An 18,218-nucleotide genomic window follows, 5' to 3' on the forward strand; every position below is an offset into this window, starting at 1 on the left:
TTTTAATCTCCTATGTCTGCAGTCAAAAGTTTGAGACCATGAGCACAAAGGGCTGAGAAACCCAGGAAGGAAAGAGATAAGCTCCAAGAATTATTACTTACAAAAATCTTGTCCTTTCAACTCTCAGTTTAACTTTTGAGATTTGACACAGGATTTCCAACTTGGGGTCTTGCAGTCCAGTCCCACCCACTTCATTTTTTTTTTTCTTTCTTTTTTCCCCCCTCACTGTTTTTCCTACATCCTTGCTGTCCATTTTTCTCAGAAGACAAAATTAACCATAAATGCCAGGATTTCATAAATATTGATGGCTGTTCTGGAAAGGTAGAAGCTATTAGAGCCTGACTAGCTGACAGGGAATACTGTCACTATATTCCAGGGAATGCTCTGTTTTTGCAGGGTGTCGAGGTCCCTGCCTGTGTCCTTCTGTCTGAGCTGCACCCACAGCCAGGGCTGGGTTTGACCAGGGATCACAGAGATGTGGGGAAGAAGAAGTACAGCCATTACCTGGGCAAATAAACCAGCTGACCAAAAAATGAGGTTTTAATCAAAAGATCAAATAATCTCTTCAGCTGTTTCTATAAACCCCTGTGGTTTGGTTCCACTTGGGAAGACATTCTCACTGCTGCTGGCAGAAGAAAAACAAGCAGCTCCTTTCTGTCTGGCAAAGTGGTTTGAATAACTTCAACTCTCCACTAATGGCTGCTATCAAAATACCTTAAATGGAAGGATTAATTTTACTGTGCCTTCCCATTACAGCTCGAAAGGTGGTTTCAATTAGGGTCATTCTCCAGTGGTTTTTTTGTTCACTTTCTATGAACATTAAGTCACTTCTGCCCCTATTTGTGAGCTCAGTTCTGCAGAGGTTCTTCACAGATGTGTTCAAACACAAAACTGGATTGTAGTGAAATGTCACACTTTGCTTCTTCGGCACAAACATTTAACAAAAGGTGAAAATTTACCTGAAATGCTGAAATATTCAACATTAAGTTGTGGATGGGGTTATAAATTTCACAATCTGCTGTAGATGATGCATTTATTTAGATATGCCTTCAACAAGAGACCAGCTGTCTCAGCTTCCTGAAATGTTTAAGCATATGTTTAATTTTAAGAATATGAATAATTCCATTGATATCAATGGCACTTACTTACACTTCAGAATATATTTTGCTGAGATGGAGCAAGGAATAGTGCCATGTAATGCCAATAAAGTGCAAATTGCAATATCTCACTAAGTGCTTTCTGGGACCAATTTAAAAATTAATCAATGAAGATCTGTCGTGTGAAAACGCAGGAATTAATATATGTGAGGTTTTGCTGTTTGCTATCCTAATATTGCCAAGTATTAACATCCACCAGAGCACTGACAAGTGAAATCAAACCCAAATCTGTGAAACAGAGCAAAAATGGCAACAAGTTGCATGTGTTGCTCATCATGAATCATCCTATCAGGCTTCGTGATTTACCTGTGTAACATTAAATAAGATTTACCATCCTTACAGGCAGACACAGATATAGATTAATTCCAATTAAGATTTGGAATCAGATGATCTTGAAGGTCCCTTCCAAGACAAACACTCTCAGGGATGCACAGGGTGGGGTTGTTGGGGTGTGTGTGCAGGAGTTGGACTCACGATCCTTGTGGGTCTCTTCCAGTTTGCGATATTCTGTGATTCTATGACTCCTTGTGATTAAAATATCATAGAGCAAAGGGTCAAAAATAACATTATTTCCCTCCTCCTGCCTCTTACCCTCTACAAAACTTTTTTTTACAAGGATCAAATAAAAATTTCCAGGCACAAACACTTCAGCCATTTGTATTTGCCCTCACAATTTTACTCCTCACGAGTTCAACACCCCTGACACTGCCTGTGACCTACAGGGACCTGGGCCATGCCCCTCTTCCCCTGGGATGGTGTCACCAGATAAATAACTCTATATCCATATGCAAATGATTGCTGTTTTCAAGCTGTTCCCCAGCGACCTCACACACTGCCCAGACGGTGCAGGAATATGTTTCCCACATATGTCAGATGTTTCGTGACACATTTCACACGTATTTAAAATAAATCTCCTGGCCTATAAAAATGCCCAGGCACCCAAACCAAGCTTTCTGCACCTGCAGTGTTTGCAGAGTGCAATTCCAAAACTGCATGAAGTGGGTCCAAATTGATTGATTGAATCCTTCATCCAGCTCAAATATTGATGGTTTATAACTTTATAATTGCAGTGGGTTCACTCAAGGGAGGGTATTACCTGGCCTTTTTTGATGGCTGAGTAACAAAGGGAAAGGATTTGTTACAGCTCTGCCTCCACAGTGACAGCTCTGAATCCTCCCTGTGTTGGTCAAAACAGTGTTTGTCACATGTGTTTGTCACTTTATATTCCAGCCTGACTCCCTTGAAACTGCACTGGTTGTGCTTTTATGCAACAAAATCCAGCTCCAGGGTGTTCGAGATGTGCCAGGCTGCTAAAAAACAGCTTTGCTGCAATCAGGGGCACTCCTGTCTCACAGGTAACGATGGCACTGATAAAGCTGAAGTTTCAGTGGGCTGAATTTCAGCATGGCAGGGCCAGCCAAATGCCCTGAGTCACAGCACGTTGGCATAGCCCCCACTGCAGCGTGGGGCACGATCTGAGCTGGTATTGTACCTGAGCCAGGTAGAGCAGGGCTCATTTGCATACATTTGCACATGTGGCAACCCCTCCTGCAGTTGCTGTACAGACAGGTGAAAGCTCTCTTTACACCATTCCAGAAAAACAGTTTAGTGGAATCTGTCATGGAAGCAGCTGACCCAGAATCCACCAAAAAAATCTGAAATTCCTAATAATTTCATACAATCACAGAATCAATCACAGTGGTTCAAACCAGCAACCCAGCAGCACCACCACTCAAACCATGTCCCTAGAGGCCGCACCCACAAGTTTTCTGAACACTTCCAGCAATGGTGATTCCCTAACTGCCCTGGGCAGCCCATTCCAATGCTTCACAACCCTTTCTGTGAGGAAATTTTCCCAATATCCAACCTAAACCTTCCCTAGACCAACTTGAGGCTGGATTTTGTCCTGTCCCTTGTTCCCTGGGAGCAGAGCCAACCCCTACATGGCTGCACCCTCTTGTCAGGGAGTTGTGGAGAACCAGAAGGTCAGCCCTGAGCCTCCTTTTCTCCAGGCTGAGGCCTGGAATGCTACGGGCTCTGAAAAACAGCCCCAGGGGCTCTGGCTTTGTCTCACAATGTGCTCTGAGTGCAGAGAGCATCACACACCTGGACTGGGGATTCACTGCCCCCGGAAAATGCCAGGGGCTCTCCAAACCACCAGGCCGAATTACTGAGGTTGGAAATAGCAGAAACACCAGTGCCAAGAGGAAAAGGCTCCACACAGCGTGAGAAGGGCTCAGGATGCTCAGAACCAGGGCAAGCATGAGCGTGCACCCATTGGACTGCCACCTTTGTGGTAATGCAATCCCTACACCTCTAGCAGGTGCTTCCAAATAGAGAAAGAGTCTCACTTTACCTTTTGACATGTTAAGAAGTTAGCTAGAAAGTTCTGTGGATTTCTCTTTGTAATTGGCTGGGAGCCAGCCCAGAAGTGTAGATTGGACCCCGAGAATGTTACTCAAAGATTGTTGTTACACTCATTGGGCCAAGGGACAAAAAGCCCACCTATTAAGTACTATAGAGAGAGAACAAAGGAACTCCATGCTTTTTGAGGTGCTGTAGCAAGCAAGGAGTTTGTCCCTGTGCTGTGCTCAGCTTTATTGTTTTGGTTTTTTGTATTATTTTCTATCTTTATTAAAACCTTTTTGATTTTTCGAGACACTCTCAATCAGCCATCTCACTCATTATTATAGCCACATTTCTGCCAGGCTGGCCCTCAGTGTGTGGGTAAAACCCCTACACCTTAGAGCCCTAGGAAACTCCAAACACTGGGAGGGCCTTGGGAGAGGTTCTGTCTCAGTGTATTTGTAGAATCATGGAATGGTTTGGGTTGGAAGGGACTTTAAGCCTATCCAGTCCCACCCCTGACACAGGCAGGGTCACCTTCCACTATCCCAGGTTGCTCCAAGCCCCACTCGATCTGGATTTGGAAACTTCCAGGGATGGGGCAGCCACAGCTGCTCCAGGCAATGTGGGATAGAATCCCCTACTCACTTTTTGTGTTCTTCAACCCAGAACAGAACTCAGAACAGACTCTTTGGTCAGACTTCCCTACCAATCTCCTTCTGCCATGTACTATTTTTCAAGCTATTTTGCCCCTCATATGGTATTTTTCAGTGGCCTAAAGGGTACCCTGCCGAGGGTGACAGCCCTCAGTCACAAGGTGGCCTCTCTCTCAGCATGCAGATGGGCACCTTTCAAAGACCTTGGCAGCAGCCAAAAGCAGCCCTGTGCAGAGCAGACACCGATTTCAGCAGTGGATCTGCCTCCCTCCTATTGTCCCACGATTGTGTTTGCTCCAGTGGCCACATGAGGTGCCCGGGCCCGTCTTCTGCAGCTGTCCTTGTGCCAGCAGTTTGTATTCAGCCTGGGACAAATCCAGCTGGTGAAATTCTCCCTGTGGCAGGTCTGGCCAGCTCTGGCAGCACCAGGCTGTTACATCACTTGGCCAAAGCTGACCTCTGCCTGCAGAGCACAAGGGGAAGGTGCCCTCACCTCAATAGCCAGCGCGGAGGATTGATGGGTGTCACTTCAGCAGCCCATTATAATGCCAAGCTCACCTTTGGTGTTAATGAGGCCCCTTCATTAACAGCCTGGAGCAGAAGGGTCAGGGGCTGAATAGTGACAGGCTCCTTTCTCCCCCAGCAGGCTGGTGCTGCTCATTCAGAACTGGGTCACGTTGGCGGGGCAGTTCGAGGACGCTTGTGCTGCCCATGTTGCATCTGCAAGGGACGTGATGTGTTTGGGACTATTCATCTGGCTCTTTTCACCAGCACTAAATACCCAGAAAGAATAAAATAAATTCTCATTGTGTTCCCGCTTACTGAGAGAAAATTTTCCCTCTTCCTTCTGGTTCGGAGGGTTATTGTACATTTAAATCCTTCTGCGTTTTTCAGTAGCTATAGCATGCTATAATTTAGATTTTCCTCGGGCACAAAAGAACGTAGTTAAGCTAAACTATATTACAGTGTGGGTTGGGTTTTTTTTTTACAAAGTCCTTCATTAATAAGGAACTCAAGAATTTCCAAGCTGTCTGTAATTTTTCCCAGATGCAGCTAGTAGTTGCTAGGAGTATCTTTTTGGCAATCAGAGTTTTTGGTTATTAACAATCTGGGCTCTTGCTACACTACACCAGTGTTAAATATGTTCTGTGAACACTGCAGTGTGGAGTGTGAACTGCAGAAGGGGAAGGCAGACAACAGGCAAAAGAAAATCATTTTTTTAGAAGAATAAACACTGCTGGGGTTCACAGCTGATTGAAACAAGCACAGGATTCCCTGCAGGGATCCCAGTGTTGATTAACAAACCAGGAGCCGGCATGGCTGCAGTTCTCACTCACCCCTCACTCACAGCTTCTCCCTGTCACCCTGAGGTGACCCTGTGCCAGACACAGACCAGAGCAGCACCCAGGTGCCCCCAGAGAAACCAAATCCTCCCTCAGCTTCAGGACATTTTCAGAGGCTGCACACAAGGATGTGATGCTGTGTTTGGCAAAGTCTTGGTCCACACCAGGAGAAAAATCTCTGCCCCTTCTTACTTAAATGTCACCAATTCTGGGTTTCAGCTGCAGATTTGCTTATCATGGGAACACCACAGAGCACTTGGCTTATGGGATGCGCTTTGCAGAAGTGGGTGAAGACCACTGTCATCATTTTGCAGCTGTCAGAGAAGGCAGTGAAGTCACTGACATCCAGAACTTGAGAGTCTTTCCACTCAAGCACGTTGAACATGGGCACAAAGTGGAAGAGTGAATTTTCTCAGAGAAACTCTGCACAAATGTAAGGTTTCTGTCCTAATCTTTAAATCCTTTAGAGCTATTACAAGATGATAATTTTTCTGCACTGCCTGATTCTTTCTGTGCTGGAATCAGCCTTGCCTGTTCCCTGGCTGGTGTCCAAGCCACTCAGAGCCCAGACTGACCACAGAAGTCGTGGTCCTCAGTGCAAGAGTGGAAACAGGGAAGGCAGCAACTAAATTAGTAATGAGAAAATAATAATGAATGATGAAAATCAGTGAAACAAACTTGTTTCTCCAGAGACAGGAAGGGCAAGCCACAAGCACAGACATACAAAACCATAACAGGGACTTGCAGTCAATATACAGTTGATGTACAGCCCACCTCTCAGTGAGGGATGCTAAACCTACAGGAAAGAACTTTTGCTGAAAAATGAGCAATTCTGGCATCTTGGGCTGTAGGAGGATGGTCTGGAGGGGCTGCTGGGGAGGGTGGGGGGCTGTGTGTGTGTATGAGCAGGTCAGTGCTGTGTTCCTGCAGGGAAAGGGAGCCAGGAGAGGGAAGAGGTGCCTCGAGGGGCAGTTTTGTCTGCAGTTGCTTGCTCCTCAGATTACCCCAAGAGCTGGGGTGGGCTCTGCCAGTCTAGTGACTGGGGGGACACCTGAGTGTGGGCTGCTCTGTCAGGACTTTCCCCACTGGAGCACCAGGACTCACCTGATCCCAACACCCTGGGATCAGATGAGTCCTGTTCCTCCTTTGCTCACACTTCCCAGGAACAGCCACGTTCGGCCTGTCAAGCATCCATGGTGTGCACAGGCAGGAGAGAGAAAGAACGTGTTGTCCTTTCCCAGAGCTGGAACCTGGGAAAACACACCCGAAATCTTTCCCATCCCTGGCCAAGGCAGGGATAAGCGCGGTGCAAAGTCTTTTTTCCACTTTATTTTCCATCATCCCCAACTCTCACGGGACAGAACCAGCCCTTGGCATGGTCCCCTACCATGGGCCAAGCCAGATTAAACACACACCTTTCAGTCCCAGACAAGGATCTTTGAGGCAAGACTCTGGAAAGAAAAATAAAAAAAATAAAAACCCCAAACAAAAATGAAGGAGAGCTGTCGTGTCTCATTTGCATATTTGAATATGCAAATAAGGGCTGTTTCTTATCCATTGGCATTGGCCCTACTGTAGATGGCAGCAGCACAGCGGATCTCTGCCAGCATCCAGTGCCACAAAGAAAGACGCTAATTGGATTTGCAGACGCTTATTGCAAAGCCCAGAAGTTGCTGGAATAGGTATAAAGAACCAGGAGCTCAGCCCACGGCTGCCTCGGGTGCGAAGGCACTCGGCTGACAGCTCGTTAGCTTGAGATCTCCCTGCAAAATTAGGAGTTTGGAGAAGCCTGGATGGCTGCTGGCTCCGGCATCCCCAGCACCCGAAACTCCCAACACACTCCCAAAGAGCCTGGCAAATTTTCTACCCTTGGCTGTGATTTTTTTCTTTTTTTTTTTTTTTCCTTTTTGAGGGGAGCTTGAAAAGAAAAATGGGGGTAGGTTGATCAGTGGTTGCGCTGGAAACGGTTCAGGCTGGGAACTGCAAGCAGAGCAAAGGCTGGTTCTAGGAATTTCTCTCCTTGAGTGTTTTCGCAGTTGAATGTAAAGAGCCACCCCAGCACATTTTTAAATTAATCCGTTCACGCCACTTCATCGAATATCCTGAGCTGGAAGAGATCCACAGGGATCAGCACAGTCCAGCTCCAAAGTGCTTGTCCCAGCCGAGAGTGCTTGGAGCACCAGGTGGTGCTTACCCCAAATGGGACACCTCAAATCGTTCAGTAAAAATGTGTTTTAATGCCCAATTATTGGGCTGCCAGAGTGCATGAGGGACCTGGCTCTGGGTTTCCCATCTCGGAAGTGTCCAAGTTCTTGCTCAGATCCTGCCCCTGAAAGCTGGAGGAGTGACCTGTGTCCAAACCAGAAGTGGGATGGCAGCTGTGTCCTGCACTGGGAGACCACAAAACAACCATTAACACCAGGCTGGGCAGAAATAAAGGCATGGAAAAATTGCCATTGAGGGAAATTAAATCAAAAAGCAAATTCTAATGGTGTTTCAGAGGAAGTAACAGGCAATTTTTCAAGAAAAAGATCAGGGCTTAGTTTGTCTGAACAACATCTCTCGCACAAGGTGGAAACTCAGCAGAGCAAGAGCAAACTTGGGAAAGACCAAGACATTCCCAGGAAATACTCAGCCCTGGGGGCACAGAACCACCGAGGACTCTGATGAGGCCTTGGTGAGTGAATAGCCAAGATGGGGAGGTAGAAAATAAAAAGATTTAGAGCCGAGAGTCACGTGCATGGGAATAATGTTCACAATTAAAGATATCAATGAGAACTCCCAGAGAAAGAGGCCCTTTCTCAACGGAGAAGAAAAGGGACTGTCCAAGGAGATGTCTCTTGGGACTGCATCAGACAGAAACATGGAAAATTAAAACCGGAGCACTTAAAGGAACCCAAATCAGGCTCTTTTTTTGTTGTTGTTGTTGTTAACTGAAGCGATTAAGCATTTTGCTCCGCTAATATCCTCTATCAGGTTGATGAGGTAAAGTGGCTCTTTAGAACGATTTGGGAACCGATTAATCCTCGCCTGTGGCGATCAGTCAGCGACACACAGAGTTATTGGCTAACACGGGGGGTTTCTGCCGCCTCGCAGAGATCAACAAACTACCTCAAACAAGAAAAGTTGCACGGAGAAAAATTCTGGGCGAGTTTGCTCGGAAACAGTCACCAATAGTCCCGCGTTCCTTTAGGGCCGGCAAAATTGAGAGCTATAACTTGTCACTTAAAACTATATAAAAAAAGAGGGTAAAACTCTCCCCGGGAGGGAGAAAAAGAAAGGGGAGAGAGGGAAGGAAGGCGGGAAGGGGAAGGGAACTGCGGGGGAATGAGGGACAAAGGGGAGAAATGAGGGAAGTGAAGGGGAAATGCAAACCGAGAGGAAATGTGGGAGACTGAGGGGAAGAATGAGGGGAAAGTGAGGGAGATTGAGGGGAAAAGAGGAAACTGAGGGGCAAAATGAAGAGGATTGAGGGGGAAAAAATGAGGGGAATGAGGGTGACCAAGAGGAAAATGGAAACTGAGAGGAAATGTGTGAGACTGAGGGGGAAATCTGGAAGACTGAGGAGAAAAAACGAGGAAGACCAAAGAGAAAAGGAGATAAACAGAGGGAAATGAGGGAGACTTGGGGGAAAAATGAATGAGACAAGGGATAAATGGAAACTTAAGAGGAAATGTGGGAGATTGAGGGGGGGAAAGGAATTAAAATGAGGAGGGAAATGAGAAAAACGGAGGGAAAAATGAGAGAGAGTGGGGAAAAGGAGAGAAGCTGAAAAAAGTAAGATTGAGGGAGAAAATGAGAGAAAACATGGGATACTGCAGGGAAAACAGAAACTGAGGGGGAAATGAGGGGGAAAGAGAGAAAATGAGGGGGCAATGAGAAAAATTGAAAGAAAATGAGAGAGACCAAGGGAAAAAGAGTGAAAGACGGAAAGGAAAAAAACAGGAAGAGAGATAAGGGGAAAATGGAAACTGAGAGAAAAAGTGTGAGATTGATGGGAGAAGTGAGGGAGACTGAGAGGAAAAGGAAAGAAATGGAAAGAAAATGAGAGTGTGGGCAATTGAAACGAGAGAGAGCAAAAGGAAAAATGGGGGAGAACAAGGGAGAATAAAGGGGTAAGGGAAAACGGGGGAGAACAACAGCAAATGAGAGAAACTGAGGGGGAATAAGAGATGGTCAGAAGGGGAGCAGTGAGGGAAAATGAAAGACAACGAGGGGAAAAATGAGACGGGAGAAGGTGAGGGAGAAACGGAGAGAAAAAAGGCGCAGGAAGGAGCGAGGCTGCGGAGAACGAGGCGAGCCCTGCCCGGCCATCCCGAGCCCACAACATCGGGACCTGCGGCTTCCCTCCTTTCCCTTTGCTCCCACCTCATTTGTGTCGGGAATTAACACACCGCCGGGGAAACGTGGACCGAGGGCGGGATGGGAGGAGAAGGGGCGGGATGGCGCGGCCGGGAGCGCACGGCGAGGCCCACACGCCCGGCGCCGGTGTTGATTGTGCACTAAGAGGAACATCGCGGGGGACAGGAGCGGGGACAGCAGCGGGAGGGCGGCGGGAGCGGAGCGGCCCCGCATCGCCCCTCACGGGCCTGGGGGGGCGGCCGGACCCGCTCCCGCCCCCCGCCTGACCCACAGCGCTGGCCCCGCCCACGGATCCGCCCACTCTGCAGCTCGCCCGTCGCTCATTGGCGGATACTCCTGTCCATCATGAGAAGGGGCGGGGCCGCAGCCGCGGCGTGCGGCGCGCGGGCATTGGCGGCGCGCGGGGGCCGCTGTGGCGCTGAGGCGGTTTCCGGTTCCGCGGGGCGGGCGCGGGGCTGGCGCTGCCTGTGAGTGACACACAATGAGGCGGGCGGCGGGGCCGTGAGGGGCCGCGACCGAGCAGGCGGCGGCCGAGGCGGTGGGGAGGGGGGTGGGGGGGAACGGAGAGAGCGGCTTCGCTCGTGGACAGAGCAGGGGAAGAGATTCTCTCCCCCCCCGCCCCGCCGACCGGGCAGCGAAACCGCCGCGGCGGCGGGAGCGAGTGAGCGGGGCCCGCGGCGCTGCTGTGCCCAGCCATGGACAATCAGGTGAGGGGAGCGGCCGCGCCGCGCTGCCGGAGGGGTGGGGCGGTGCCGCCCCCCCTCAGAGAGGGGGGCACGGAAGGGAGGCACCCCCGGGGAGGGGGCCCTGAATGGGGGGGGCGCCCCCATCCTTAGGAATGGGGGTCTGGGGGGCATCGCCCCCCTTTGGGGGGACATATCTCCTCCTCACACCCTCTTGGGGGGGGGGGCACATCTCCTCCATACCCCTCATTTGGGGGGTACATGTCTTCCCCATACTCTTTAAGGGGCACACCTCCTTCCCCCCATTCCCTTTGGGGGGGCCTACCTCCTCCCCAGCCCCTTTTGGGGGGCACATCTCGTCAGTCCCATTTGGGGGGCACAGCTCCTCCTTCCCCCACCCTGTTGCGGGGGCACATCAATCCCCTTTGGGCGGCACACGTCCTCCTCACCCCCCTTTGTGGGGACACACCTCCTCCCTGCACCCCCCATTTAGGGGGCACGTCTCCTTCTCACACCCTTTTGGGGGTGGCAGATCCCCTCAGTCTGATTTGGGGGGATCACACCTCCTTCTCACCCCCTGTTTGGAGAGGGTGCACGCCTTCTCCCCGCTCCCCTTTTGGGGGACACATCTAAATCCCATTTGGGGGATACACCTTCTCTCTCCCACACCTTTTCCACGGGCACATTCCTCCCTGATCCCATTTTGGGGGGGGCTCACACATCCTTCACACCCTCCATTTGAGGGACACACCTCCTCCCCAAATCCCTTTTGGGGGGATACATCATCTCCCCAATCCCATATAGGGGGGGCGCATCACACCCCTCATTTAATTGGTACTCCTTCTTCCCATCCCGCATTTGTGGGGGAATCACATCCCTTCCCCAATCCCATTGAGGGAGGGACACCTCCCCACACCCTTCTGTGGGGGGTTTCAGCCCCGTCCCCTCCGTGGGCGGCCGCTGCAGCCTCGCCCGCGGCGGGGGGTGTGAGCAGCATTTCCCGCAAATTCCTGCCTGGGATTATTGCCGGGGAGGGAGGGAGGGAGGTGCCGGCGGGGCGACCCCCCCCCAAGCCGCGCCGGGAAGGGTTAATGCCGCCGGGAAGGGTTAATGCCACCGGGAGAGTCCCCGCCGGCCCCGGGGCTTTCCAGGATGCGTGCGGGAAGTTTACCTGAGGTGATGGGGATGGGGAGCCTTTTGTGTGCGGGGAGCGGTAACAGGTACCTCCCGGGCTGAGGTTCGGAACCAGCCCCGCTATCCCGGATAATCACCCCGAGGAGCGGGAATGGGAGCTGCTGATGGCTTTCAGGCAATTAGCACATCAAACAAAAACCAGAGCAGCCTTCAGAATGTTTATTGAGAAGTTGAAAGCAGGCTCCTTTGTATTATTACAAATTGTTTGAATAGGATCCTGATTTCTCTTTGTTGAGAGACACGCTTGGAAAAAAAGGGAAAAAACCCTCCATTTTCAGCGGAGCAACTTTGGATGCTGGTTATGTTGGGAGATCTAATTTTCAAATGTGTTTCAACTTCTGGCTTAATTCACAGCGATTGTTAATTGGAGCAGGGTGTGAGGAGTGCAGCAAGTACAACTTTCACTCTCAGTTAAACAGTTCTCTTTTATGTTTAATTTTGTTCTCTTCTACACAGCCCCATCTGGTTCTCAGCTCCAATTTCTCAGCCGTTTCAACTCGGAAAGGCAGATTTTGTAGCCTGACAGTCATTTGCACTTCTCAGGAGAGAGGGGTAGTAACTGGCAACAGTAGCAGGATTTAAAGGGTAATTATGGAATCGATAACGTGAGGCTGCGGCACAGCCTGGCTCAGGGGATGTGAACACTGTGGGAAGCATCCCAGATAAAGCAGGCCTGCAGGCACACTCCAATGTGAGCTCAGGATTTCGGCAGCCTGGCTCCACATAAAGCTTTTGCGGCGTTGGAGGGATTGCTGTGCTGGGAGAGAAGCACACCTTGCCTTTCTTCTCAGCCCTTAATGCGACATGAAAGAGCAGCCGGCCCTGGGCCTCGGTTCTTAGCGCAGGAGCGAGGTGGAGCTGCTGTAGATAAGCCTTAAGAACAGGAAAAAATGGCCTGCCAAGAGAACTTGCAGGGAAAGGTATCCCAAGGAAATGCTGTAGCAATAATGGTGAAGGAATTAATTAGATGAGTTTGTCCCCGAGCCTCAGGATTGATGTGTTGGGTGGCTGAAGGTATTTTGCTGTAAGGATTTAAACTGCCTGAAAGAGTGTGTTAAGGCTTATGGTTGAAATTGGAACTGGACTGCAATTTGGGAGGTCAGGCTTTGATGCCTGGTGCCCTGCAGACCTCCTGTGAGAGCTTTTTACAAAGACAAGGAGGCTGAGATGGAGTCACTTGTGCTTTTCCAGCAAGCATTCACCATGCTCTGGAAAAAAAATCTCGGGTTGGAGATGCAAAATATTTTTTTTAGCATTAATTGTGATCAAATTCCTTGCTGCAGTTTGTCAGGGGGAAAATAAGGATGATACTTTCCCTAAACATTTGTCTGGAGCTCAGGAAGCTTTCTAAGCTTTCTCTTTCCCTGCTCATTGTCTAACATGCCCTTGGTTTGGCTCCAGGTCAACATGTAATATAGGTAATGACAAATAATGCTGCCTCTCCCAATGGTAATTGGGATTTGCTAGGAAGAGCAAGACACTTATTTTCAAGCCTGAAGTGAAGAATGGGGTAGGGACTAAAACCAGCCCCTTTTTCTATGAGCCTCCTGGTGCTGAAGCTGAATTTTGGTAGGTTTAGTTTGGAATCACTGCTGCTGCTCTGGTTTGTGTAATAAATGTGCACAAAAGTTAGGTACCTTGAGTGTTATTCTCTGTCTACAAATGTAGCTCTAAGATTTCCTTGATTTATCTTGTGTTGGAATCCCATTTGCCTTTTCTCTGTTACATCTGTTTAATTCATTTCCTTTCTCCTGGCTGTGAAGTCTGCAATACTATGTGGAATTTCACCATTAATTTCATTTGGTTTTTAAGGCACTTAACGGGATTTTTGTGCTTTGAGCCAGACATGGAATACACCTTCTCTGTCACTCAGTGATCAGAGTAGGATTCAGGAGTGCAAACCAGAATTAGGTCAGTTCAGTGCTGGACATTGTACAGGCAGATATGTTAACTTGATCTTTGAAAGTGAGATAATAAAATATATTTAGAACCATACAGGAAACGTAATTTTCTTCTGGTGAGTGATATATTCTAGAGACTATCATAAACCACCAATTCATGATCTGATTTTTCCTGTTTCAAGATGAGTTTTCTGTCAGTGCTGTGAATTCTGTAAGCTGTGAACATCAAGTTCTGTCTCTGACACTTTCTAGAAATAAAGATTCCTCAATTAGGACTTTGCTGACAATTTAACTGATAAGTGAGGCAGAGAAACCGATCCCTCTTGTAGAGCTGCTTTCTCTGCAGTGTTAATATTAGGCAGAAAATAGGTATGAAATGGTGCTGGGAGCTATTTTTGTGCCGGCTTTGCCGTCGATAACAGCGGTTTGCAGCGCGAGGCCGATCCCCGCACGGGGCCTGCCGCGTTCCCTGGCGGATCCAGCCCGGGTTGTGTTCTCTGTGCTGACGGTGCTGCCTCTGTCCCCACGCAGTGCACGGTGCAGGTGAAGCTGGAGCTGGGGCACCGGGCCCAGCTGCGCAAGAAGCCGACCACGGAGGGCTTCACCCACGACTGGATGGTGTTCGTGCGGGGCCCGGAGCAGTGCGACATCCAGCACTTCGTGGAGCGCGTCGTCTTCCGCCTGCACGAGAGCTTCCCAAAACCCAAGCGAGGTCAGAGGGGTTGGACGTGGTTTATCTCTATGAAAAAGCATTTTGCAAGTCGAGGTTGTGTCAAACTGTCACTTTTCTGTGAAATATCTCCTTAAAGAGGAGCGAAATGTCCATTGCGTGCGCTGCAGCTTTAACCTTTCCCCACTGTGTTTGAGGGAGGTCAGGGAGAATGGGACCTTTCTTCTCCTGAAAGGGCAGGAGGTGAGCTGCTTTCTCCTCTTATTTAAGCATTAGTATGTGCAGGTTCTCAAGACACAAGTGACAGCAGAAGATAATTCATGTTACACAATGGGAAAGATGGGTTTGATTTGTTAGAATTCACCAGCAAAAGCTGGAAGCACATGAGGGATGCTCTAATACTGGGCTCAGATGTGTACTGGGTATGGCGAGTTTTGCAGATTCTTGCAATTTCTGATCTCAGGTGCCAGTTCAGATAGCCTTAACCCAGCAGAAATCAATGCTGTCATGGGCTGATGGTGTCTTTGCTGTACATTCCCCCTGCAAGCCTGGTGCAGCTATTGTGGTTGGGTTGGAGTGTTATTTTCTGACTGCAGCAAAATGAACCTTGTTGTTGGCATGGGGCAGCAGAAGCTCATGAGGTTGAGGTGGAGGAGCAGGAATTGCCCTTCTCAGGGGCAGTTCAGTTACATCTGTGTAGGATTGTGTAACTGAAGCTGCAGCATTAGTGCTTTAAGAAATACAAGCTGCCCATGAGAATTGGTGTACTGTGCATCCTTGGAAATATTGCTTTGGGAGCAGGACACTCAGGATGCCTCAGGACAACCTGTGACATTGGGTATTTTTGGGAGTCCACAGTGGAAGGGAACTGAGGTGCTCAGCATTCACAAGGGTGTGACTCTGGTCTGTGTGTTGATTTCTCCTTCAAATTGATCTGCTAAAACTGATATATGATAAGCAGATACAGGACTGAACTGAAAGCTGATTTATAGAATAAAAACACAATCTGTAGGTTATGGTTCTTGTCTTCTGGTGTAATTAATCTATTACAAATAACTGTGTTGGGATAGGACATAGAATCCTGGAATGGTTTGGATTGGAAGGGCCCTCAAAGCCCATCCCATTCCACCCCTGCCATGGGCAGGGACACCTTCCACTGTCCCAGGTTCCTCCAAGCCCTGCCCAGCCTGGCCTTGGACACTGCCAGGGATCCAGGGGCAGCCACAGCTGCTCTGGGCACCCTGTGCCAGGGCCTGCCCACCCTCACAGGCAGGAATTCCTTCCCAGTATCCCATCCATCCCTGCCCTCTGGCAGTATAAAACCATGGCCTTTGCTCAGTCAGTTGCTGTATCATCTGCCTTTACAGGGGTGTTTTTTCCCAGTGCCTGGGTTTTCCATGTCCTTGAGCTTGCTCCTAATGCCAGCTTGCCTTTGACCAAGGCGTGTCTGGGTTGTACCTAAACACTGTGGAAAATGCCTCTCCCATTCCTCAGTTTGTTTGAAGGGTTTCTTCAGATGGTGCCCTCTTGGAGCAGATCCTGGTGCTGAAGGTGGGCTCGTGCTGCTGGCAGATTGCTCTTGGAGCCCTTGGAATTTGTCAGAATAGAGTGGCAGAGGAACAAAGGCTGCTTGGCAGATAGGCTTAAGATTCCTGCTGCCATATTGGCACTGCTCTTTGGTTTGGGATTTTTCCCTCTAAATGACAGGGTTCTTACACGAAATTCAAGTTAAAGCAAGTCTAGAGGTTTTTTGTTATTTTTAGTGATGCCCTTTTTTCTCAGTTGCATTTGGAGTGCTGCTTTCCAGCACCTTAATGATGGTAGAAGTGCTTAGAGCTGGGTGGGGATAATACAGCTACATTAAAGGAAAATAATTTGTGTGCTTTTAGATTTGATGTACTGTTCCCTAATCATATTAATTACTTGGAATTCTTAAGAGAAACTCAAAAGATTTGCACTGAATTCCTCCAATTACCTAATTGACTTTATTTACATATATTGCAGTGCATAAATTATATGCAAGTGCATCCGGTTCCTGAGAGGGAGAATATCTGTGTGGGTCTCATGTTTCTTCTGGCAGCTGCAGTGTGCTGCTAGATCATGGCCAAAGAAATGATCCTGGAATCCTTCAAATTGGATATCCTGGAATGGATAATAGGAAGGATTCAGGAGCAAGAACCCACACCAGATAGCGGGACAGGGGGAGCTGAGGTAGGGACATGCAGATTAATTTCTGAGAAGCAATTAACTTTTCTAATTGCTGTTTCTGAAGTAAGCAGCTCTGACCTTAGCAGCAAACTGGTTCACCTTCCTCCTCTTGTTTCCTTGTGTGTGGAATAAATAGCAGTGCTCACCTGCCCTTCAGGTTTGTTCACCTGTGGGGGAAGCAGCAGCCTGGAGTGTGGCTGTTACCCAACTGTGAGCATTGAGGAGTGCAGGGGAGTGTTTCAAGGAAAAAATAATCACTTGCTTGTGTGTGGTAGTGTTTTGATTCAGAAATAAGGGCATCAGAGTTTACCTTTCTGTGCTGTTCCACCTTTTGGTTCTTGGCCTTTCCTTGCCAGGCACTTGGAGCTGGCAGTTTGCATTGTTGTGGAACTGCCCAGAAATGTAATTGTATCTCAGTGCACAGGAGGGGAAGGATCTCACTGGGGCTCGGGCCTGCAGTGTTTTATGTTTCCGTTCCATGGGAGGAGCTAAGAACAGATTTCATGTTCTTAACTAAGCCTGTGGCCACCATCTTATTCTGTGTGGGTTTTTCCACAAAGGTCAGTGTTTTAATTGTGCCCTGAGTCGTCAGAGGCCCAGTTCTCCTCTTGCAGCTCCTTTTTGGCTCAGATAAAGTAGTGCTGAATTCCAAGTTCACATTTATTTGTTCTCTTTCAGTGTGCAAGGAGCCCCCCTACAAGGTGGAGGAGTCTGGCTACGCTGGCTTCATTATGCCCATTGAAGTGCACTTCAAAAACAAGGTAGAATCTGATTTCTGGTCTTCTAATTGTTTTGAGCTGTGCCAGAGCCTGAAACTGCTTGACAGAAAGACTCTAAATTATGTGACTGTTTTATGTGTGTGTTTTTTATTAGTCTAATAAATAGAATTTAACTGGGAGTTGGAAGCTCCTGCCAGACTTCAAAAGAAAGCTTTTGGCAGAAATGGAATTGCATAGAAAGGTGATACCAGGACAGTGGATGGTCCTAGAGATTCTGAGCAGAGATTGTACCACCTGTAGCTTCTTTAGCATAGAGGATATTAAAGCAATTTAAAATATTTTATGTACATATGGAAGTAAATAAACATAAACCACTGATACTATAAATATTTGTAAACACTGTGTTGTCAATATATTAAAATATCTGCTTTTGAATTTGCAAGCTTATTAAATTAAACTGTATAGGTATGAAATCTGCAGAGGCCCAAGACAAACATTTGCATGTGTAGCACAAGTGTTTAGAGCTGTATTAAAGATATCCTTGTTCCAGCTCAGTGCTCTCACAGAAAGAAAACACTAAATATTTGAAGTCTTAAGATGCATTGCCAGCAGGTATATGAAAGTTAAAATTTGGATTTATTGCTTGTTTTAAGTCTACCACAGAGGTCACATGCTGTAGGTTATGAAAACAGGGAATTGGGCACTTGTGTTCATATTACCTCAGTTTCAGTTAAGTTGTTTTGTTAAACATGAATAATGGATGTTTCTGGGTTTGATTACTGCTTAAATAATAAAATAAAAACTAATGTTTTGCTTATGATCCCGAAGAGGGAACTGAGGTAAACTAAACCAAGAATGTTGAGCCACATCCTTGTAATCTGTGCTCTCCCACCCCCTCAGCTCTCCAAGCACCAGCCCTTACCCCAGGTGTGTTGACAGCAGACCACATGTAACAGCCTCATTCCATTTAGCTTCCCAT

At 48.1% G+C, this 18,218-nt stretch overlaps 1 protein-coding gene across 2 annotated transcripts in view; it reads left to right on the top strand.

The window, feature by feature from the left end:
• The first annotated feature begins 10,415 nt into the window (after positions 1 to 10,415).
• MLLT1 (MLLT1 super elongation complex subunit) overlaps positions 10,416 to 18,218 on the top strand; it is a 33,780-nt gene continuing 25,977 nt past the window's right edge. For both annotated transcript variants that reach the window (XR_014591915.1, XM_083879898.1), the window contains exons 1-3: positions 10,416 to 10,571; positions 14,174 to 14,354; positions 17,199 to 17,281. Coding sequence is in view for 1 of the 2 variants with exons in the window: in XM_083879898.1 (XP_083736024.1) it covers positions 10,560 to 10,571; positions 14,174 to 14,354; positions 17,199 to 17,281 (276 nt within the window). In the remaining variant the exon portion in view is untranslated. The remainder of the gene's footprint in view (positions 10,572 to 14,173; positions 14,355 to 17,198; positions 17,282 to 18,218) is intronic.

Source organism: Zosterops lateralis, assembly GCF_965231275.1.
Source record: "Zosterops lateralis genome assembly, chromosome: 29".
NCBI classification, from domain to species: Eukaryota; Metazoa; Chordata; class Aves; order Passeriformes; family Zosteropidae; genus Zosterops; species Zosterops lateralis.